The sequence below is a fragment of the Aspergillus foveolatus genome (genome assembly GCF_047715535.1).
Source record: "Aspergillus foveolatus strain CBS 279.81 unplaced genomic scaffold BDW70scaffold_6, whole genome shotgun sequence".
Classification (NCBI taxonomy): Eukaryota; Fungi; Ascomycota; class Eurotiomycetes; order Eurotiales; family Aspergillaceae; genus Aspergillus; species Aspergillus foveolatus.
This window is the reverse complement of record NW_027396070.1, coordinates 197,023-218,405: the sequence shown is the minus strand read 5'-3', so window position 1 is coordinate 218,405 and position 21,383 is coordinate 197,023. Positions and strand designations below refer to the sequence as shown.

General features: G+C 52.4%; 8 protein-coding genes across 8 annotated transcripts; 6 read left to right on the top strand and 2 right to left on the bottom strand.

The window, feature by feature from the left end:
* Window positions 1–831: 831 nt before the first annotated feature.
* BDW70DRAFT_101544 (putative nuclear migration protein (ApsA)) lies at window positions 832–6,368 on the top strand. The gene is made up of 2 exons (XM_073734291.1): window positions 832–1,612; window positions 1,678–6,368. Exons 1-2 carry the CDS (start codon window positions 1,166–1,168, stop codon window positions 6,262–6,264), a joined length of 5,034 nt encoding a protein of 1,677 aa, XP_073599381.1. The 5' UTR covers window positions 832–1,165; the 3' UTR covers window positions 6,265–6,368.
* BDW70DRAFT_101545 (uncharacterized protein) lies at window positions 6,369–6,718 on the top strand. The gene has a single exon (XM_073734292.1). It carries the CDS (start codon window positions 6,472–6,474, stop codon window positions 6,655–6,657), a length of 186 nt encoding a protein of 61 aa, XP_073599380.1. The 5' UTR covers window positions 6,369–6,471; the 3' UTR covers window positions 6,658–6,718.
* A 227-nt stretch (window positions 6,719–6,945) lies between these two features.
* Window positions 6,946–8,228, top strand: BDW70DRAFT_129319 (class I SAM-dependent methyltransferase). Its single transcript, XM_073735596.1, has 3 exons — window positions 6,946–7,056; window positions 7,167–7,280; window positions 7,342–8,228. The coding sequence occupies exons 1-3, from the start codon at window positions 6,975–6,977 to the stop codon at window positions 8,136–8,138; spliced, it is 993 nt and encodes a 330-aa protein (XP_073599379.1). The 5' UTR covers window positions 6,946–6,974; the 3' UTR covers window positions 8,139–8,228.
* Window positions 8,229–8,269: 41 nt separating this feature from the next.
* BDW70DRAFT_129318 (uncharacterized protein) lies at window positions 8,270–8,810 on the bottom strand. Its single transcript, XM_073735595.1, has one exon. It carries the CDS (start codon window positions 8,686–8,688, stop codon window positions 8,311–8,313), a length of 378 nt encoding a protein of 125 aa, XP_073599378.1. The 5' UTR covers window positions 8,689–8,810; the 3' UTR covers window positions 8,270–8,310.
* A 1,398-nt stretch (window positions 8,811–10,208) lies between these two features.
* BDW70DRAFT_101137 (BAR and SH3 domain-containing protein) lies at window positions 10,209–12,090 on the top strand. The gene is made up of 4 exons (XM_073734286.1): window positions 10,209–10,505; window positions 10,571–10,885; window positions 10,940–11,056; window positions 11,106–12,090. The coding sequence occupies exons 1-4, from the start codon at window positions 10,395–10,397 to the stop codon at window positions 11,931–11,933; spliced, it is 1,371 nt and encodes a 456-aa protein (XP_073599377.1). The 5' UTR covers window positions 10,209–10,394; the 3' UTR covers window positions 11,934–12,090.
* Window positions 12,091–12,247: 157 nt separating this feature from the next.
* Window positions 12,248–15,212, bottom strand: BDW70DRAFT_147748 (uncharacterized protein; the record flags this gene model as incomplete). Its single annotated transcript, XM_073738767.1, has 4 exons — window positions 12,248–12,295; window positions 12,329–14,815; window positions 14,968–15,108; window positions 15,204–15,212. The coding sequence occupies 4 exons, from the start codon at window positions 15,210–15,212 to the stop codon at window positions 12,248–12,250; spliced, it is 2,685 nt and encodes an 894-aa protein (XP_073599376.1).
* Window positions 15,072–16,807, top strand: BDW70DRAFT_101139 (putative RNA 3'-terminal phosphate cyclase). Its single transcript, XM_073734287.1, has one exon. It carries the CDS (start codon window positions 15,346–15,348, stop codon window positions 16,717–16,719), a length of 1,374 nt encoding a protein of 457 aa, XP_073599375.1. The 5' UTR covers window positions 15,072–15,345; the 3' UTR covers window positions 16,720–16,807.
* On the top strand, window positions 16,808–17,440 carry BDW70DRAFT_101212 (uncharacterized protein). The gene has a single exon (XM_073734289.1). It carries the CDS (start codon window positions 16,895–16,897, stop codon window positions 17,369–17,371), a length of 477 nt encoding a protein of 158 aa, XP_073599374.1. The 5' UTR covers window positions 16,808–16,894; the 3' UTR covers window positions 17,372–17,440.
* The last annotated feature ends 3,943 nt before the right edge of the window (window positions 17,441–21,383 follow it).

Here is a 21,383-nt window from a genome sequence, read left to right as displayed (position 1 = left end):
TCGGTTCCATTGTTTAGCTGCACCTGAGATCATGTTCTCAGACTGCCATATAGTGTTGATTGCTATGAACTGCTTCCTTGTTTCATGTCTTGCTGTGTATTTACTGTGTATCAGATCGATTAAATGGCCCAAATCCCCATAGACTAGTTAGTGTACTAATGTCAATGCTTCAGCCCCCATCAGCCCGGCCTCGGTGCCCTGCCTAGCTTCTCAGGCTCCAGCACTCGTCTTCTGATCCTCGTCGCGCTCTCCCCTTCCCTTCCTTTCCTCTTCGTCCCCCGCCCAACGAGCGTTCTCGTCTCGTTGTCCAACTGGCATCACTTCCTATACTTATTCTTCTATTACTTCCCCTCTCTTTTCCTCCCGTCTTTCTCTCCCTAACAGTCCCTTGCCCTGTTTTATATTTCTTCCTCACTTAATCCCTTCATTTCCCATTCCCGTCGAGTCTTTCCTTTGTCATTTTCCTGTCATTTTCCTAACTTATAAATCCCTCTAAAACTTAATTGACGCTGCTGTATGGCGTAGCTGACTCCGGCATCCGCGTTTACTCGTTCGCTACCGTATTGATTCTGGATCGCCACAGCTGCAGCTTTGCTTGCACCCGGACACTGAGCGCCTTGTCCCCTCCCGTGGTTGGCCCGCATCCCGGTCGCACGCACTCCCACGGTTACCCAATAACTCCTCCACCACGCGTTTGTTATTGTCCATCGGTCGCTCCCGAGCGGGTTTTCAGCCTATCTTTCCATCTCCCTTCCTAGCTACAACGAAGCAAGAGTCGAGATTTCCTTTTGGTTGCTTCGTTCCTCCAAGTGCTCGGTCTTTTGCGCTGCCTTTCCCGAAGCCGACGTCTGAAACGGCTACCCTGGCGGATTACTCACTGACCGACCGCGGTATCCATACAGACCTATCGTCCCACCACCGCCATTCTACTCACCCCCGAGCCCTGGAAATCATCGTAAAGTCTGAGTCGCTGGTCGGCGCACGTAAGGACCGTTTCGAGAGAGAGCTGAAGAGTTATCAACAGTGAATATTGAACTGGAAGCCGAATGATGACACTGGTTTGATGCGGGACCACAGATAGAGCGAGCCAGGAGCTTAAAAATCCAGCTGCAGGTAATCGTGGTTTCAAGGAATAACCACAATTTACCGACGATAAAACTAAAGTATGGAGGATTCTCAACGAGGGAACGCCTCGATGATGTCCATGATGGATGACCCTTTCGTTGCCAGCCCAGAAGGGGCGCGAGACCCCCCATCGACGAACCAATACTCAACATTCGATGCGCAACTGTTCAATCTGGACGCATCGACTCCCGCGCAAGCAAAACGGGCTCTTGAGGCCCATCTGGCGGAAACCGAGCGCCGACTCGAGGAAGCGTCGAAGCTGGGCACTGCGCTTGTCGAACAACGGAAGGATCTGGAGGACAAGCTCAGAGAAGTGGAACAACAGCAGGAGGAGGGTCAAATTGGTGAGGACCTTCGTCGGAAACTGGCCGATTTGGAGCGTGAATACAACGAAATAGGCCAGGAGACGGCGCGAGCTTTCCTCGCACCAAAGCGCCTTGCTGGTGGAGATGATGGTCACCTAGGCACACCCTCTTTGGACCAGAAGGTTTGCTTTTGCCGCGCCCAAGCGATTAACGCCCTAGGAACAGATTGCTAATTCTTTGACTCTAGTCGCCGCTCCATTCAGCACTATTTGCCGGCCAAGCTACCAACTCGCCTAGCAAGGTGAGCGTCCCGTCGCGCAAGTCGCGAAACCAGTCGAACCGCGTTCATGATATCGAGTTTGCCACCGAAATCTCGACGTCGCTACTTGCACAAGTACGCCAGCTGCAGTCATTGCTCGCCGAACGCGAAGAAACACTGAAAACCGTGAACCTGGAGAAGTCGCGACTGGAGCTAGAGGCGGAGGGTTATGCACAACGGATCCGCGCTTTGGACGAGAGCGAGGAACGGTACAAGGACGAGAACTGGGCGCTAGAAACCAAGATCCATGAGCTGATGGCTGCCGTGAAAGATGTCACAGACCGTGAGACGAAACTAACTAGCAGTCTGGGGGCGGCCACTGCAGAGAAAAGCGCCATGGAGCGAGAGCTGGAGGACTTGAAACAAGCAAACGCGAAACTCATTGAGGACCATACTGCGGCTCAGAAGGCCAATGATGCTGAGATTAATATTTTACGCCGGAACCTCAGTGCCGGTGATGCGGAGAGGCTCACACTTCAGCGGAAGCTTGAGGATATGAACACTCAGAATCAAGAGCTCGCAAAAGCAGTTGCCATGCGATTGCGGCAGCAAGAAGCCGAATCCACGCGGGAAGTTGTCCGCCCACACGATTCCGAAGACGAAGAGCAGGCCACGCCAGAGAACTCTCCTCCACCTTCGCCGAACAAATTCACCCCTCGTCATAACCACCTTGAGACTGAGACCTTGCGGAGCTCTCTTGGCCACGCTCATCGGATGATCCAGAACCTGCGAAGTACAATCCACCGTGAGAAGACTGAGAAGATTGAGCTGAAGCGCATGCTCCAAGAAGCACGAGATGAGGTGGAACAGCGCCGCCGTGACTCGGTTGCTGCCAATGGACCTACCAACAAGCGACAGAAGACAAAGGCCGAGACGCGCAAACCTGCACGTCCGGACTTGTTGGGTGCCGGTAGAAAGAAGGCGGAGGTCGAAATTCACGACTCGGACTGGGAATCCAATGCTGGCGACATCAGCCCGACTCATAAAGCGTCTAATGATCCCCGCGATCGCCGTGGAGACCAGTCGACTGATGACCGTAGTGATGCCTACCATACTGCGACAGAGGCTGACGATCCCTTCGAGACCGCCAATGAAAGGGAGACCACGACCGAAAGCGAAGCCTTCCAGACTGGCGTGGAGAGCATGGCTGGCGACAGCACCGATAGTGATGAACTTACTGAGACTGAAGATCGTGTTAACAGGACTCCTCGCGAACGAGTCTCCTCCATGACATTGGCCAAGGCCCGTGACCGAACATCTTACTATAGCACCGCATCCACTTCTGCCGATGAGGGTGACAGTACAGACCCTGGAACGCCGTCCATTAGCCAGTTCTCCACACCCCGTTACCGCCTGCGAAAGAAGAGGAGCGTTTTGCGCAAGATTCGCCCATCCGGCGAGGCTCCGATGGCCTTCAATAGCCGACCCTCAAGTGCTAGGGAATCCCCGTCGACTAGCTTCACTCGGGATACATCCGCGGCTCCTGAAGGTCAAAGTCTCTTTGCGGAGCTCGCCGAAGTCGATGGGGATGAGGATGATTTCGGTCCACCCATGCAGTTCGAGGCGGCGTCTCCCTCAACCCCGCGCATGCTTCCAGGATTTGATTCAAGGAGACCGTCCGCAGTTACCGTGGAGCTTCCATCGAAGCCCGATATGGTTGACTCCGGCGTCATGACAGACCCTTGGGATCCCAACTTTCATCTCGTTTCTCAGACTGACGATGAAACGGTCAGCAGTGTCCCTGTAACGCCTGATAAGCCAACAATGTCGGACGCCAGTACTGGCATGGACGTCGTCGAGTCACCCAACTTGGTCCACTCATCAACCCAGTGGACTCCCCTGAAGCCTAATGCCGAAACAAATATCGATCATGTCCTGAGTGTGCCTACCCCACCAAAGATGGCATGGGACGGCCAGACTCTCAATGAGGAACGGGAAGTCGACATTCCCGACAGCCCTACAACGCAAGTGGAGTTGAATATATCCTCTGTATCTTTTGAAGAGACAGAACCGGTGGCTCCCAGCTTCCCAGGACTGAAAACAGCGTTCTTCGTGGGAAGCACGACAGAACCCGTTGCCGCTCCCGTCCCTGTGCCGCCAGAGGTAGCCTTGTCGCCAATCTCGTCACAAACCACTCAACCGATCTCGCCCGTCATTCCTGCTCCGCCCGATCCCGAACCAGTATATGTACCGGAGATGGCATTTTCTCACATTCTCGTAGAGGATACGCTGCCTATCCTTGCCAAGCTTCCTGAGCCTGTGCCTGAACGCGTGTTTGCCGAGCAAGGAACAAGTACAGATATTGCGGAGCTTTCAGTTTCGGCTATTTCATCAGAACAAACTGAGCCGGTTGAGCCGGTCTATGAGCCAAAGCAAGATGTCGCCATCGTGGATGAGGCTGTCCCTGAACGCCCGTTATCCTTCGCCGAACAAGGGACAAATACAGACGACGTGGAGATTTCGTTTTCGGCGATCTCCTCAGTCGAAACTGAACCAGTTGCGCCCGTTCGAGAGACCAAGGATGACGTTGTTCCTGAACCGGTGCTGTCCTTTACCGAGCAAGGAACAAGCACGGATACTGTGGAACTCTCAGTTTCGAGCATTTCCTCGGAAGAGACCGAGCCTGTTGAGCCTATCCCTGAGCCAAAGGAAGAAGCGGCCGTTGTGGATGATGTGGCCTCAGAATCCACTCATCCCGTATTGAGCATCTCCCTCACCCCTCCTGCATACACCGAGCCAACTGCGCCGAAGCTCCAAGAAGCCGTTATTTCGCCAGCACCGCAGTTGGCGTTGTCTACGGTTAGCTCAGTTGAAACACCGCCTGTCCAATATACTCCAGATGTACTAATCTTGCCCACGCCACCGGCTCTCGACGAGAATACTCCCCCCAGTGTTATGGCCAGCACTGCTAAAGCAACCAAGAGTGCCCCACCGCTTGTTGTCGTGGATGACAACACGGACAAGGGTACTGCTGATGAGTCGGTTACCCAGCAGAACGGTGTGACGCTTCCTTTGGGTGCGATCTCTGGAAATGCGGCTCCCCGTCGCGCAAGGCCGGGCTCGTCCAACCAGGCCGACCAGGGTGCCCAGACCATCTTGTCATCGAAGCAAATCGATCAACTCCTTATTGACCGAGCTTCTGCCAGACCACTTTCTCCTCCTGATAGCGACAAGGTCAACGAGATGAGCAACTCACCATTCGCCACACCAAAGGCGCGATCGCGCCCTGTTCCCCAGGCTTCCAATGCCTCTCTACACAAGAGGCCTGGAAGCGCCGCGAGCCAAGCATCAAGTGTGCAGATACATCCTCCATTACCTGCTGACCATAAAGAAGCTATCATGGCTGCGGAGAAGAAATCCATCGATCAACGCCCGGCGTCTGCTGGTTTGATGGGCCCGCCACTTGCACCAGCCTCCGCAGTACGAGCGAGCTCACAGCAACGGCCCAGGACGCCGAATGAGTCCGCTCTTCAAGTCGGCTCAGCGAAGACAACTACATCACGAGCCAGCGTGAGACGCGATAGCCATATGTCTCGACGATCCTCAGTATCTTCATTTGCCTCCGAGCTGGAAGAGCGCTTCAATATGCAGCCCAATCCGCCGTTTGCCCCGCAAGGATACTCTACGGGAACTGACCCTCGAATGATCCAAGCAATTACACAAACCATGATTGGTGAATTCCTCTGGAAATACACTCGCAGAGCGGTCTCTGGAGAAATCTCCAACACCAGACATCGCAGATATTTCTGGGTCCACCCGTACACACGCACGTTATACTGGAGCGAGCATGACCCGCAGTCTGCTGGAAAGAGCGAGGGACGGACAAAGAGCGTTTCAATTGAAGCTGTCAGGGTGGTGGCCGACGACAACCCATACCCACCAGGGCTTCACTGCAAGAGTTTGGAGGTTGTCAGCCCTGGTCGTAGGATCAGGTTTACCGCCACTACAAGCCAAAGACACGAGACATGGTTCAACGCTCTTTCATACCTGCTGGTACGGAACGGCCCGGAGGATGAAGAGGCAGAGAATGGTGTTACGCTGGATGACATTGACGAGTTCAACCCCGGATTCCGCTCGCGCTCGCGCCAAACGGCACGCATGTCGGTTTCCTCGTCCCAGAGTCGCGGTACACGGGGTCTACCGAAGCAACGGTCAGGTTCGGCCATGTCTTTACGGCCCAGTGTGACACCTGGCCGTGCATCCCCGTACCCCCCGTCGCATTACTCTGACCAGGCAAGGCAGGCTTCGTCGTCTCGGTTGAGTACCATCTTCAACTCGACAATCAAAGGATCTTTTGGACGAAAAGGCCCGTACGCGGCGTCCAGTCTAAATGAAGATAGCATCCATAACCACGACGATAGTGTGGAGGATCTTCGGCACATGATGGACAGGGGCCAGGATGTGGACCGACTTGAGAATGTCCGTGCCTGCTGCGATGGCAAGCACGATGTCAGCTCACTCTCGAGGACGAGCCGCTACAGCCCTCGCGCCAACCGAATCCACTCCCATCACTAATTTTTTGAGTGGTTGTGTTGTTAAAAGTCTTGTTATTAGCTGTCTCGCACTTCCACCTTACATCCCGGAAAGTAGCTGCTTATCTTCTCGGCTCCATGGTTTTCATTTCTTTGCTGGACGGTCATCCCAGCAAGTGCGCGTCATTTCCAGCCTGCATATTGATTCAGTCGTGGCCTTGCTTCTACAATCTGCATTTCCTGCAACTTGATGTTTATTTCTTTTTCTTATCCATCATTATCACGCATGAAATTTCATTTGTTCTTAATCATTGTCCTTGTTAGGACATACCAGGCCACTCATTCGTTATGGCCCTTGAATCTCCTCTTACCAACATATGCGCTACAAGCGCCCCTGTACTTTGACCTTAAAACTTGGCATTGGTTTGGATCTTGATGACGGCGCTTGCTTAGGTTGTAATACAGGCTATGTTGGTGTCTGAATGTACCCTTTGCCGAAATTGATCTATAGGCAGGTCATGATGAATATCTCTTGAACTCTTGTTGCACGTAGTCGCTCTACCATCTCATGGCATATCCGCTTTCCGCATGTTGGTGTGGACTGCACACATCTCTGCTCTGTATAAGTACTGTTGACGAGCTTGGTGATGAGTCATCCCCACATTTGAACTCCAACTATAAAGTCTCCGTGGTTTGTCTCCGAAGCCCGTTATCGCCCACACCTCTTCTCTCACATTTCGAAGTACGTCTGAAATGGCGAGGGACGACCTCACAACCCGGCAATGGCTCCTGGCTCTGCTGGAGCCGGCCATAATCTTGACATGGGCAATGTCTTGTATGTCTCCACTTACTACCCAGAATCATTTGTACTGTTTCTCTCATTGTTTACCTGATGTTGAGCCTTGCATAATATGCTATGTATTAGCCCAGCTAACAAGAACACAGACTACGTCGGCGCCAACTTCAAGGCCGTCCTCAGCGGACGCCTCCTAGCACCCTTCATAAATGCCCATCAGCTTCGTGACGAAGCATTCGGGAAGTTCTGGGTCGCATTTAGCTGTATGCCCTTTCATCCCCTTGCAACCTTTCTCTCTATTCGATATCAGCTGACAAAACCCAGCAAACCGTGAAGAACCACCACCGACAGACCACCTCTCACCCAGTGACCCAGCAGCAACAGGCGCAAGCCTAAGTCCACACCCATCTTCATCCTTATCTAGCTCTGCAAAAGAAGGAGAAAACGAACAAAAAGCACTACAATCATCTGACCTGATTCCCCCCATCATTTCGCAAGCAACCGGTGTCGTCCTCGACGTCGGCCCAGGAACAGGGACACAAATTCCCCTTCTCTCTCAAATCCCCGCAGCCAACATAAGAGCCATCTATGGCGCCGAGCCTTGTCTAGGCCTTCATGAGGAATTGCGCAGACGCGCTGCGGACCACGGGTTGGCACAGAAGTATACGATTCTGCCGTGTAGTGTTGTGCAGAAAGAACTAAGGCCGGAATTAACGAGAGTTGGATTAGTTTCGGACTCCTCTGATGGGGGTAATGGTGGGGTGTTTGACAGCATAATCACGATCCGCGTGCTTTGTTCTGTGCCTGACCCTGAAACGACAATCTCGTATCTATACAGCCTGCTCAAACCGGGTGGAAAGTTGCTTGTTGTGGAGCATGTTGTTAATCCATGGACTACGCCGAAAGGGTCGATATTGGCACGGATGATGCAGGGTTTTTATCACTTTTTCGGATGGAGGTGGGTTATGGGCGACTGTTGTCTTAATCGCGATACGGAGCGGTTGCTGAGGAGGGCACCTGAACGAGCGGGGGATGGGGAATGGGAGAGTGTGGATCTGGAGAGGTGGTTTGAGAGAACCTGTATGGTTTACATTGCTGGAGTCTTCGTAAAAAAGAGGTAGATTGTGGGATTGAGCTGGGGTGGGATGATGTGTCTTAAGATCATGGGTTACAGAAATAGAATCGAACAAAGCCTATATCGTTATGGTCATGTGGTCATTATGTCTATGCATACAGTGAGTACTGGTGAAAAAGCATGTCTGCCAGCAGACCATGCATCATAGTAACATCAAACTAAGGTGGCTTCGGCCGCCCTGGAGGCCAAAAGTCGAATAAGTCCAGTGCCTCCGACGTCCACGGACCTTGCTCAGGCTCATCGTTCTGCTTGGTCATCGGATTAAGCGGGCTTGTCGTGGCTAAAGGTCGAAAAGGAAGGCCGTCGATAGCCGTAGGGTCAGAATATGACTTGCGTAAGTTCGGTGAGCGGGGCTTCGGTGCAGCTCCTGGCGGGCTGATTTGCTGGCTAGTAGCTCCAGACGGATGCTTGGCTACATTCGATATGTGCGGGGTTTTGGGGTGCCCGTCTGGTGAAGAGGGCTTGGTGATTGGTGGATTCAGGTCGCTCTTAGCGTTGGAGGTAGAGGGTGGACATGGTTTGGCCGTATCCGGCATCACCTCGCGGGTAATGATAGGTTGAGTATCCAGAGGATCATCGTCGATCACAATTACTGGACTTGAAGTCTCATGTTGGATTGTGGGCTGATGTCTTGAGAGAGTCAGTCACGGCAATTGACCAGTATTGTAGTACATACTGACTGGGAAATTGATCGAGACAGCTGATTTCGTGGCAAAGGTCTTTGTATAGACGCTGGTGTCTCTTGGTACATCAGCTTTTTGCGAGGCTTGGTATTGGTCAACCGAAGCGTAGCGACTGAAGTCCCCGAACCTGGTCCGGCGGGCTTCAGAGTCTGTGGACCTGACTGCATTGTTCGACGATCAGAGGGTGGTTGATGTTGTTTATTAGCGGCAGAGAACCTGGTTGGTAAGCTCGCGTCTGGCGCCTTAGGTAGAGCTGTCGTGGGTTGTGGTTTTGGGGGTTCCGAAAAAGTCCCTGCGCCCGGATTATGTCTTCTGGAGTGTGAGTCGGACAGGTCGACTATCTCCTGCGCTGGGCCATTGACACGCTCTGGAGACGTACGTTGGCGCTTCGTGGGTCGCTCGTGCAGCTGGTACGTGCTTTTATGCTTCTGCGGGTCGTGCTGATCGTGTGACGGATGCACTTGCGGAGTCGATATCTTCCTTATCCCAAGTAGGTCGTTCAACGAACGCGGAGCTTGTTGAGAGGGCAGTGGCCGAGTCGAGCGGACGGAGGACGGCCGGGCATCCTTAGGACGCGACGGTGACGGTTGACTTTTGTTCTTGTACAGCGACGAGAGATCTGTCTCTGTCTTTTCGAGCGGTTCGCAGACCTGAATCAACACACCCTTGTCCAGCTCCAATTCATCGCCGTCTTGGATCCCCTCTGGTGCCCGCCAATGGAGATCTCCAATGAAATAGCCCGTGGTATCGTAGACCATGACCCGTTTATTGAAAGTGTGATACCGAAGGAAACCATCCTGCCAGCGTTTCGCTTTGCGTCGCATGTCGTGGGTGAAGAGGCATCGGAATTTGACCACGGGCGCCGTGTTCTGGGTCGCGGGGACGGTCAGGCTAGAGGACCGTGAGGTCGTTACTAACGAGGGAGGAACAGACATGCTGAGCGGGTTCAAGCCCAAGGCTGATGAGTGGTGATTCGCCGTGGGCAGAGCATTGGGTCGGTGCAGCGAGATGTCCAGAAGCAGTGAAGGAGGGGAGAGCAAAGATTGGAGATGCGGAGAGCAGTGGATGTTCAGGCACGCAGGCAGCAACGGGCAAGGCTAAGGCTGAGGCTGAATCGGCCAGAAGGAGACTTGAATTAAGCAGTCTAATTATTTTGATAATTTCTTAATATAAACTCTAAGAGGCAAGCATAGGGAGCGATCTCGATAAACTATACACCCCGCTGTTGGCCATGTTGTCCATCACTCGATCTAGCCTACGAGCTCGGCCAGCGTCCAGTCTAGAGTCCAGAGTCCAGAGTCCAGGCAGCAGGCTGCCACCAAATACTGATCTACAACGCGGGACAAAAATAGGAACAGAGAGCGTAGAATCCACTGCACCTTGAGGTCGCAAGTGGTCGCTCAGTTGCTAGTTGCTGCTTGCTGCGTCATCAAATGAGCGTTCATCGCGTCGCCATGAGGCCGTTCTTTCCCCTCCTCCTTCCAACACCACTTCATTGATTTTTTGACCACAATCTCAACTCGTTTCATTTCTTGCCATCTCTTTTATTTCATGCGATCATGCAATCCGTCCAGCGCCAATTCGGCAAGTTCATGAAGCGGTCGGCCGACGATAGCCAAGTGGCTCTTCTTTTAAAGGATTTTGACCAGGTGGACAAATTGCTGGATAAGGTACTTTGGCGGGACCCATGAATTGACTCAATGACATTGATCGGCTAATCTTTGTTTACAATTAGATTGTTGACTCGACTAAGGCCTGGCGAGATGCGTGGTCCTCACTACTGACCCATCAAGATCGTATGCTCGTCGAGTTCGAGAATCTATATGCTCCAATCATCGGGTCGACAGAGCCTACTTCCCGCACGCCAGTCCCAACTCCAGAGGTCACGCTGGCGAGGACGACAAAGCTGAAGACGGAATATGAGGACTTAACGAAGGATATTCTTCACGACTTGGCTGCCATTGACCAGCAGATGATTGCGCCCGCCTCGCAGGCTAAAGAGTGCTTGGTTCCATTAAAGAAAGCTATAAAGAAGCGGGATGATCGAAAGGTGTTCAACAATTTATAGTTCGGATTATTACAGTTTAGTAGCTGACAGCCATAGCTGGATTACGAACGCCACCATGGCCGCGTTGAGAACTACTCGAAAAGAACCAAGCGATCAGAGCGCGAAAACGCATCCTTGCTCAAGGCGGAGGAGGATCTGGCGAAAGCAACGGAGGTTTGCAGTTGACGCGCGATTCAGTACAATGCAATTCTAACAGCCCCAGGAATACCATGCAGCAGACGAGCATCTCCGACAGCACCTACCCCCACTAATCACTGCCGTGTTCTCCCTACTGCCCCGCTTGTTGTCGGCGCAGATCCAGATCCAGAACAACATCCTCGCCAATTATTATACTGTAATATACGGCTACTGCGAGCAGCAACAGTACCCGTTCGATCCACCACAACCCCTGGAGCAGACCGTTGCGCAATGGGAGCAAGCCTGCCACCCCGTGCAACAGCAAATCGAGAGTTTCGCTTGCCTCGCCAACGGAAAGGCCGTCCGGTCGAATTCGCAACCCTCGAATGACCGCCGTCCCAGCATTCCGCTCAACGCGCTCAATCGATTTCGCAGCAGTCATAGCACTTTAACGCAGCACGCTCAGTCAGACCATGACAAGCCTACCATCGGTGTTCGATCGAAATCGACATCGAACGCGCTGTCCTCTCTTAGCGCGGATCCCTTGAGTAAACATACATCCCCGTCCTCTCTGACTGAAGCGCATGCCTCGCTACATCCGATGACCGCGTCACACTCCGCTTCAAAGCCTGATAGCATCTCACCACCGGTACCCCTGGCAAGCAAACCATCCTTGTCCGCTTTGGCGGGTAAGAAAAAGCCCCCGCCGCCTCCCCCAAAGCCGCGCAGCGCGTCCTCGAACATGTCGTTCGTAACAGCGCTCTATGATTTCGGTGGGCAGGGCGAAGGTGATCTGGTGTTTCAACAGGGCGATCGCATCCGTGTCCTGAGGAGGACGGATAGTACGGATGATTGGTGGGAGGGTGAGCTTCGTGGTGTCAAGGGCAGTTTTCCGGCAAACTATGTGGAGTGACTGGGAATGCGTTCATGGATGACGAGGCCGTCAGGATCGTTCGTCCTGTTTGAGACTGGTATGCCGCGTATGAGCTTGGGAGTATTCCTAAGTGTGCGGGAACAAGGTTCGCATAGTATATTCTGTCGCGGAGATATCCTAACTGATTGTACTGCTAATGGTGGCTTCTGAAGATACATGTCCTTGGTTGATGCAGGGCTTAACAGTACTAATTAGAGCGATAATACAAGATTTGCTCCAAAAGAATGACCTAGAAGAAAACGAGAATAGAAATGCGTTTTCGATAAAATCAGACAACCAAACCGACAGGAAGACTATAGAAAAGCCGGTTCGGAGGTTCCCTCGTCAGAGTCCATGCCCATCTGACGGCGCCGGCTGTTCAAGAATATCTCTACCATCCGCTTACTCGACATCGGAGACTGGAGGCCACTCGCTTGGTCGTACACACCCTGCTCCAGTCTCGCATTCTCGTTAGTGGCTCTCCGGTTCTCGCGCATGAAGCGTGCTGATCGTCGTTGGAGATGTTTCGCATCATAGGTCCCGGGTGACCACTTGGTCGAGTATTGTGCAGACCTAGCGTTATTCATTCTCGGAGAGACTTCGGTAGCAGATCCTTTCGGAGTGGGTGTCTCGACCATGCGGGGCTGATTGCTCGATCTGGACAGCATGGGTGACATTCCAACATTGCTTTGGCCTGTACGAGCAGATTTCAGGAAGCGGTCCTGGCCGCCAGAATCCTGGAAGACGTCATCTGCAAGCAAAGGTGGTACAGATGGCGTGGGCACGTTAGACGAGGGTGAGCGAGCCTTCACTACTGTGCGCAAGCTTGAAGTTCGGCTGAAAGGGCGGGAAAAGTTACTGCTTGTTGACACCTTTCGACTCAATCCGCCATGGTCTTCACTGGTTATGCCAGCGCCTCTGCTTTCTACTCGAATCTTCCGAGTGGGTATAGAAGAAGTGAAGTTCGGCGTGTCATCACCATGAATTTCTGCATTCTCGCGATAATGTCGTGTAGGCGTGGCGTTCTCAATCCTGGCCATCTGCGAATCCATCCAGTTCTGCCAATCGGTAGCTGGCAATTCTGGAACATATTCAGATGAGTCAGCGTACTTGCTGGGGGAGCTGTACGCAGTCCTTTCAGAGGCGTAGATCGTTGCTACCCCTGGCTCTTCCGTGGAATCCGGTGAATCAGGAGCAGCTTTGAGCTTGGGGGAGAGCCCGCTCGTCGATCGAGAGTAGACGCTTGACGCGGACTCGGCTCGTGAAATTTCACTCTCAGCGGTCTTGTTGCTCTCTTGATATGCTTTAGTTGTGAGACCTGCATTGTGAGCACAAGATGCGCCATGTCCCTGCGGCTGCTCATAAGGCGTAATTGGGCCGCCATTTGCAGTAGCGAATGATCTTGGAGAGTTGACCGAGACCTCACTGGAAACTTGGCGGATGGTACGTTTGCTGTGGTGGGAAGTCAACGACCCTTGAGTAGGAATTACCCGATGCTCCTTCACTTGTCCGATGACAATCTGGTCTTCCGAAGCTTGAGCGTTTGCTCCTCCGATTCGTTTCATCAGGGCGGAAAATAAACGATAGCTATCAACTGCGTTGTTTGGCCCATGATGAATCGAATCTGTGGTAACTGGTGCCACATCAGGACGCACAAGCTTCTCCTGTTCAGACACAATGGAAAGGCGTTGCTGGGCACTTGTCCTGGGGGTTGCAATTGTATTAGCAGCAGTGGAATCCGCCCAACTCGTCACCCGAGAGCGACTCGTGGCCAGACTAGCAGAGCTCTGCATTCTCCGTATCGTTGGCTGCCGAATCTCTGCTGATTCGTGAATATGGTCATTCATGGCTGCGCAACCGTCACGGCAACCGTTCTCGTTATCAACCGCTGTCGAAGGGGACTCAGCCCATTGACGGGAAGATGATGGGGATGCATGCACCTTTCCCTGCTCAGACGCGTTCCTGGAAAGCCCCAAAACTCGTTTGATGCCTTTCTTGATGGTAGTCGAAAAGGCCCTGGCTTTTCCAAGGGAGTGAGGGGCCTTTAGCGCTTCCAATGACGGCTCTGCGACGGATGTACCGTCGAATGCGCTTGTGCCCCGGCATGTTTTTCTGAACGGCTTATGCTCTCGTCTGACCTTCGCCATGGTCAATGGTCCCCAAACTGTGGAATCCGGGCTGCTCATGAGGTCTTGCTGGTATTGCGAGCGAGCCAGCTGAACGGACACATCTTGACTCCTTGTGTGCCGCAAGGTGTTCCGGGGTGGATTGTCACCTCTCAGAAAAGACATGGATCGCCTTAATGTGCGATATAGCCTCGGAGGATCAGAAGTCTGTCCGCGACTGGTGACAATAGTAGGAGAGTATGACTCGGGCGATGCGAGCCCGTAAGGTATATGGGATGAGCGCTGTCTAGTTGAAAACATCGATCGGGACTTTCTCAACCGGCGGTAGGAGGAGGGAAGTGATGCGATTCGGTCCTCAACGGCACCAAATTCACTTATGGACGGCAGAGCCGCGGACCAAGGCTGGTCAGTTTCAGAACTGTTGATAGGCGATGAAGCTTTGTGGCGTGCAGGGGGATCGTCCCCGGCAGACGAGCATCCTGGCGAATAAGACGACCGTTTATACCGTCTCGGGGGGACCGCCATGCTGTGAGGGCCACCGACGCGGTGATACGAGCCTTCCGAGAGGGTTGAGGACCTATCGGCGGAGCGCGACATGGCCATGGCCCTGGAAGCTGCGGCGGTTGCAAACAGTCGAGCAAGCTCTGGATCGAAGGGTTCTGATGTCGAAGAATGGTCGTAACTATGGCGAGCGAATCGAGTTGATTTGGACTTTCGCAAGCGGTCTTGTGCGCTCATGCTGCGAGCAAGCGAGTTCTATGATACTGGCTTAGATCTATTTCGGAAAATAGATGCGCGATAGTCAATGAGATGCGATGAAGAGGTGAGCTGGTTGTCGACACTGGCAAGAAGACAGCTAAAGTGGTCGCTGGCTTTTGTCGGGAAGGTATGAAGGGCGGTCTTCCCACCTGAGCACGATCAGATGTGTTGACGCGCATCTGGCGCAGTTTCCCGAAACGGAAGTATACCAACCCGGCCTGGGAGGCGGCATAGTGTCCCATCCGGTCATAATCAGCCGTCGTATTCGACCAGAAAGCGTGTATGAACACCTCAAGCATTATTGGCTGAATGGAAAATGGCTGTTGTTATACTTGGATTGCGTTCAACTAACGTTGCGAAGAGGCTGTGCTTGTGAGTCATCTACTAGAGTCATCGTACAGATTGTTAGTGAGGCACAAGTCACTTTGACTATATATAGAGTAAAACCAGGCCATTAGAAATGACATTAATCATTACGAACGCTCTACAATTAAGCCAAAATTTAGCTTAGGAGCTGAACGTCAAATATGGCTGAAGAGCAGAGCTCTGACCCAGTTCGACTTGACGGGCGAAAGCTAGAAGGTGGCGGCCAACTGGTCCGCATAGCAGTCGCTTTGTCCGCTCTAACAGGCAGGGCTGTCATAATCGACCATGTTAGAGGCAATCGGTCCGGAAAGCGAGGTCTCAAAGCCTCTCACCTTGCCGCAATCGAGGCTCTCGGGGAGCTGAGCGGCAGTACACTCGTCAAGGCCCAGGTGGGCTCATGCTCAGTGGGATTCTATCCTCCACAAGAGCAAGGACGACCTCATCAGACCAGTTCCGACATCAATATCCGCCTGCCGACTCCGGGGTCCGTCTTCCTAGTGTTCCAGGCTCTGTATCCATTTCTTCTGTACTCCGACTCGGCAGAGCAAATTCGTCTGAGCATTGTCGGCGGTACCAATGTATCGTCGTCCCCGTCATACGACTATGTTTCCCAGGTGCTGATTCCCAATTTCGCAAGGGTTGGACTGCCGCCGATTTCCGTGCGGTTGGAAAAGCGTGGTTGGGCATCGTGTCAAGGGCACTTGGGCAAGGTGATCTTTGCGATCGATACCCTGCGGAGAAGACGCGGCGGGGCTTCCAGCCACGCTGACCCCTCAATTGATCTGCACCGGTGCCGACGGGGGAAAATCTCCAAGATCGACATTACAGTGCTCGCCCCTGATGATCATCTCGTTACCGATACGGCGGGAACCACAAAGTCGGGATCTTCAAAACATGGGTTTTGGGAAGATGCTGCTGCTGAGCTCGATGGAAATGAGAAGTCGGGAACTGTACGTGAGTTCACCGAGCGTTATGTCCATGCAAAGCTTCGCCGTCGCCTAAAAGAATTACCGCGCGATGTTTTCCTCCGCCCTCAGTTCGAGGGCGCTGGTCTGGAAAGAAGACCCCATGTGATCCCAATCGAGACCCATACCACTGAAGCCACGCATCGTCGATCATGTTTGTATGTGTTGATTGTCGCCCACACGTCAACAGGATTCAAAATCGGACGTGATGCATTGTACGGTTCTTTGGGTGAACAGCCAAGGACTAAGAGACGTCAGAACAAGCAGGGAGAAGATGTGAGGGAGAGAGTGGAGAGACTGGTTGATAATTGTGTGGAAAGCTTCATCCGAGAAATTTATGATCCATTGGTGCAAACTCAATCCAGTACTTCAGAGCTTCCACGGCACCGACCTTGCGTGGATGAGTACATGAGAGACCAGCTGGTGATCTTTGAAGCGTTGGGGCAAGCATCCAATAATAAAGAGCATCAAGAGTGCGAGAGTCGGGAAGACGAAAAATATTGGAGTCTGCACACAAAAACAGCGCAATGGGTCTGTCGGGAATTGCTAGGGCAGAGTTCCGTTAGGTGACCTCGGAACTCAAGACAGATGAAAAATCGTGACTAGACCGATCCTAAACACAAGGTAATAAAAACCAACCTTACGAGGGACTTGGCAGATTCAGAACCCTAGCTTTTGAAAGCATTGTAACAGCCTTCATGGATTGCATTCTTTTTCCACCATTTAGAACAAGAGATAGGAAAGCATGGCAGAGCAACGAAGGCTCCGCTTGAGGGATGTACAAAAAAGGATATCAAGAAAAGTCGACAAGGAGAAAGAAATCAGAGCAAGCCGCCTGGACCTAGGTATGCGCGGAAATCGAGATAGCCTCCCTCCGAGTGGTATATGTGAACTCCAGCAATGCATCAAGTCAGAGCATCAATTAAACGAGAATATTGAAGAACAAGTGAGAGAAATGAATAGAAAGACAGGAAAAGGACACAGTATAGCCTCCTTGACACTGGTCCCAGCCTGTAGGACCCTTGCAATCCGGTTGAGAGTCGAGGGGTCCCTCTGCGTCCATTTCGCAGTCTGTCTCGGTGGTTATGTTGCGACAAGGCCTACACTATCTCTCGTGTCACCTCTTTGTAAGGCGAGCTCTGCAGGATTTCAGATGGTAGTGCTCGGCGGTAATCTCTCGGTTGGGCGAAGGGCGACGAGGAGCCGGGTCGGCGCAATTTGAGTTGCTAGATTTGCTTCCATTAGCTCTGGATTGGAAACCACCTGATAACTGCAGGTGTAGACGCAGGACATACCACGCAGTCGGGGCATTTGCCTCCCGATACGTTGACACGGCCACGGCAGCCGCGGGGGTAATTGGCGCAAGAGAACATGACTAAGGCAGTTCGAACAATAGATGGACTTAGATTGGTAATGCGAATCCGGCGATCTAATAAGCCGAAGCGATTGAGGTAGGTGAGTTGATCGGGAGGTAGATGCGTTATCCCGTCAAGGGAGACTTGATTAAAGCTGGCTAGGAGGGAAGGTGTCGGGTTCAAAGGAACGACGGAGGTCAAGAAAGGAGCGGAAGGAGGAGATAAGGAACGAACGACAATAAAATGTCAGGTTAGAGTCGGGAGAGAAGAAGGATGAAAAAGGAAAAAGAAAAGAAGAATGGAAGGGCGAGCTAGTGTCAATCCCTGAGAGAGCCACACGACTATTACGTCAAGATCGAGTGGCCGTTGCAGGAATGGACCACCGCACTGCAGCCTAGAGAGCTAACGCTTAGTCTGGCTGGGGACGTTGGGCTGCGCCACTGACTGCTGCCGAAATTATGGTAAATAGGGGCGGTGCTGCCTCACGAAGTGAAAAGAAGGCCTTGACCAGCAATACCAATGTTGATTTCTAGAACTCAAAAGGGAGAGAGAAGTGCTGGTTTAAGTATCTTGCTGCAAGCTCTCGGTTGAGTGTTGAGTGTTTCACTAATGCGAAGAAATGATGGGAGGACTCGTATAATATAGAGCGAATAATGTCGCAGGCGGAAACGGGGCCATGCCAACTCTTAATGTTCCGTGTTATTCTGGATATTATTGCTTATTACTGGCATGTCATGCCTGGTAGCCATGCTCCTACTGCCGGCAGGGGGGTTCCAGGACGTTGCGCAGCAAACTCTACTCTTGATCCTACTGGTACGGTAAGCTGCGCTGAGCCGCGAAAATCACATTCAAGAGCCAGGATTCATGTCCGTCCCACTCGATCCGACTAAGATTCGAGTTTGTGCCTTCCGCCCTGGTCCAGATTTTCGGGTCCCCCCGGACCACCATTGGCACCATCTCTTATCATCTTTATCCAGGTTTATTTGGTTACTTTGGAAGCAGGAGAGCTCGCATGGAGCTGCCGATCAGCTCCCGAGAATGATCGAGAAACGGCTAGATCGTTTGAAATATGACTCGCAGACTTGGCAGACATTTCAGATCTTGATTGCAGGGAGGCTTAAGCCGTATACGAATCCTCACAGCCTCAAGTCGGGTTGCATTATTGGAGGACAGAAGCATGTTGATTGTTGTGAGAATTTTGGTGGTTCCAGAACATAGCCTTCGGGGTTTCGGATAGATGAGGCAGGAGGCCGTACCATAAACCGTTGGCTTCTAGATCTCGGGACCCAAACATGTCGCAGCTGGCCGCTGGCCCCATCCGATGTTTCTGGAACGCTGCCTAGGCTAGACCATTGACATGCGCACCCGGGACTCAGGAGGCAGGAATCAGGAGTCAGCCTGGTCAGGAGACCGTAAAAAAAAATTCGGTTGCCGGAATAAGCGGGAAGCGCGACCAATGATTGAACACTCGGGACGGGCCTCACTTTGTGCTCTTGTCAATATCGACAGAAGTGCCACCTGCGTTCGGGAGACTGCCCGGCGACTGGGCATCCGTAGCCTGTGATAGGTGTCGACGACGCCTGTCGATCCGCCAACTCGATCAGCAATCTGATAGCACATCCTACGTTGTTTGTATCCTTTGTGCCGTTTTGGTCTTACGGTTTGATGCGTCTCGTTTCCGCCATTTTCCTTTTGAGAGCCGTGCCGGCAACCTAAACAGCGAGTAGGAAAGTTGATTGGTTCGCAGAACACGGCCGAGTCGAGGAATAGTCCACTGGGCGGAATTTCGGATTTACCTGGCTTTTATCTCTTTTCATAAGCATGGATGACAGGGTTGGCCGAGTGAGCCCAAGGCTCCAACGACAATAAGTGGATGTAGAGCCTTTCAAAGTCAGATGTTTCGTATGAATGAGAAATGGTCAGTAGGAATATGGATGCATGCAGATCGTACAAGCTTCAAGCACCGGCGCGCCCGTCGACGTGCATAGCACTCCCTTGTGCCCTCTGGTGCTGTCGCTCTGCTGTTGTGCTGCTGATGCGTGGGAGAGGCGGGGAGATTCCGTCCTGAGTGAGTGCGGTTGTTTGTGGTCACTTGAGGACGAGGGGTCATGTGCCGACACGGATCTTTGCGGTTGCTGCTTTGCAACACTGCCGGCACCATTACAGAACTTTCTTCATCATTCGGGTTCCCTCTCAACCCAATCCCCTCGACTCCTATGAAGTCTAGATTCTACGATAGAAGTTACCGAGGTTTCCGAGGACCAGAGCGGAGAAGGGAAGAATGAGAGAAATACGTGGCTACAGAGTTCAGAGTGAGTTTAGCAATCATCCATATCACTCTGACACCGGCGCCGCATTCGTCATCTTACATCCTCTCTCCCGCCAGGCGCCATTAATTTCAGGTTTTTGCACGCTATATACCGCACAGCATCGTGCGATACATGGCTGACGTCCTCAGAAAAGCATGCCATTGTCCTCCGGGACCAATATCGGAAATAGACCCTAGTCTACTTTGGCACAAAGCACATGCTAGCATTCAGCCTTTTCCTCCGTTTCAGAAGGCATAAAAGGGCCGTCTCAGTGGAGTCGCTGGACTCATCCAGGCTACCCCAGGGGTCATCCGGAGGCTTAGTTACGGAGTACTATATGCAAGTGATGCGAGAACGCTTGGGCGTACAGCCCCCACTGCTCCCCTCCGAGGTATCAGACATGAATGATATGCATATTCACCAACAGGCGGGTCTTGTTCGGGTCACTGGTGCCGATCTAGCGACGTCCTCTGTCGCACGTTAAGGTGGAAGTATGAGATGCGCGAATCAGAATCTAGAAGGAACGAGAGGGCTTATTATTGCAGGAGGCATGGACAGCGCTATCGGAAAACCGCCCCCACCGCATCGCGATCTCGCGGTCCCTAGATGGAGGTACATACTCTGTAGATTTCCTCCGTACAACTTCTGACATCTCCATCGACCTTCAAAACTCCCATGGTTTGACAGTTGACGCTATATTGGGACGCGACCAATGCGTCAATCCTTCGCTCATCGCTGGGATGTAGATCTGGAGCGATCTAGAGCCGACGATCACCGCTGCTAGCCTTATAAGACGGGATGCTAAGGTGGACAACTGGAGGAAACACCAGTGCCTTCCTACTTTAGTGATCCGAGGTATCCCCGACCGTCGCGCCGATGCTAGAGGTAAGCCTGATTGCCACTACTCTAGTGCCCCATGGGGTATGTTGAAAACTCGTCAATGGCCATTCACCTTCTTATCACACACGAGATATTATCACACGCGTCCTGCATCCTTGAGACTTGTGCCGTCAGTTGTGCCGTCAGTGTTTGAATGCCCAATATCTTGGCTGACGTGCACGTGCATCTGTATACTAGGGTATACTACGACTGGAAAATTCGGCATAAGAGCCAGTTAGTGATGGGCAACAAGTGACATATGCCTTGGGAGGAGGGGCGCGAGATAACGGCTCGTGAGATTCCTTCGAAGCATATGTCTAGACTGGGGGCTAGACCATATGCCCGTCGAAGGCAAGTTTTTCTTGGTGTCTGAACTCCCAAGTCCAATCTTGCCAAAGGCAGCTCAAGAAACGGCAAACGACTTCCTCCGCTTGAAACCTAATGTTATTATTATCGTTACAATTTGGACAGTCGATGACCATGGGGCATGGGCAGAAATAGTCATACTCGTCTCCAACCCGGATCTTTCAGAGGGCTTCCGGCTCGGTGAATAGAGTGTTAGACTTACGACACTGTCTTTCTTTATTCTTTATTGAACTTGTCCTCTACCTCCGAAGTGACCGATCCGCACTCGAGCGACATATACGGAGTCGCAGGCACAGAACTTAGCCTCCATACTTTCCCGGTTACC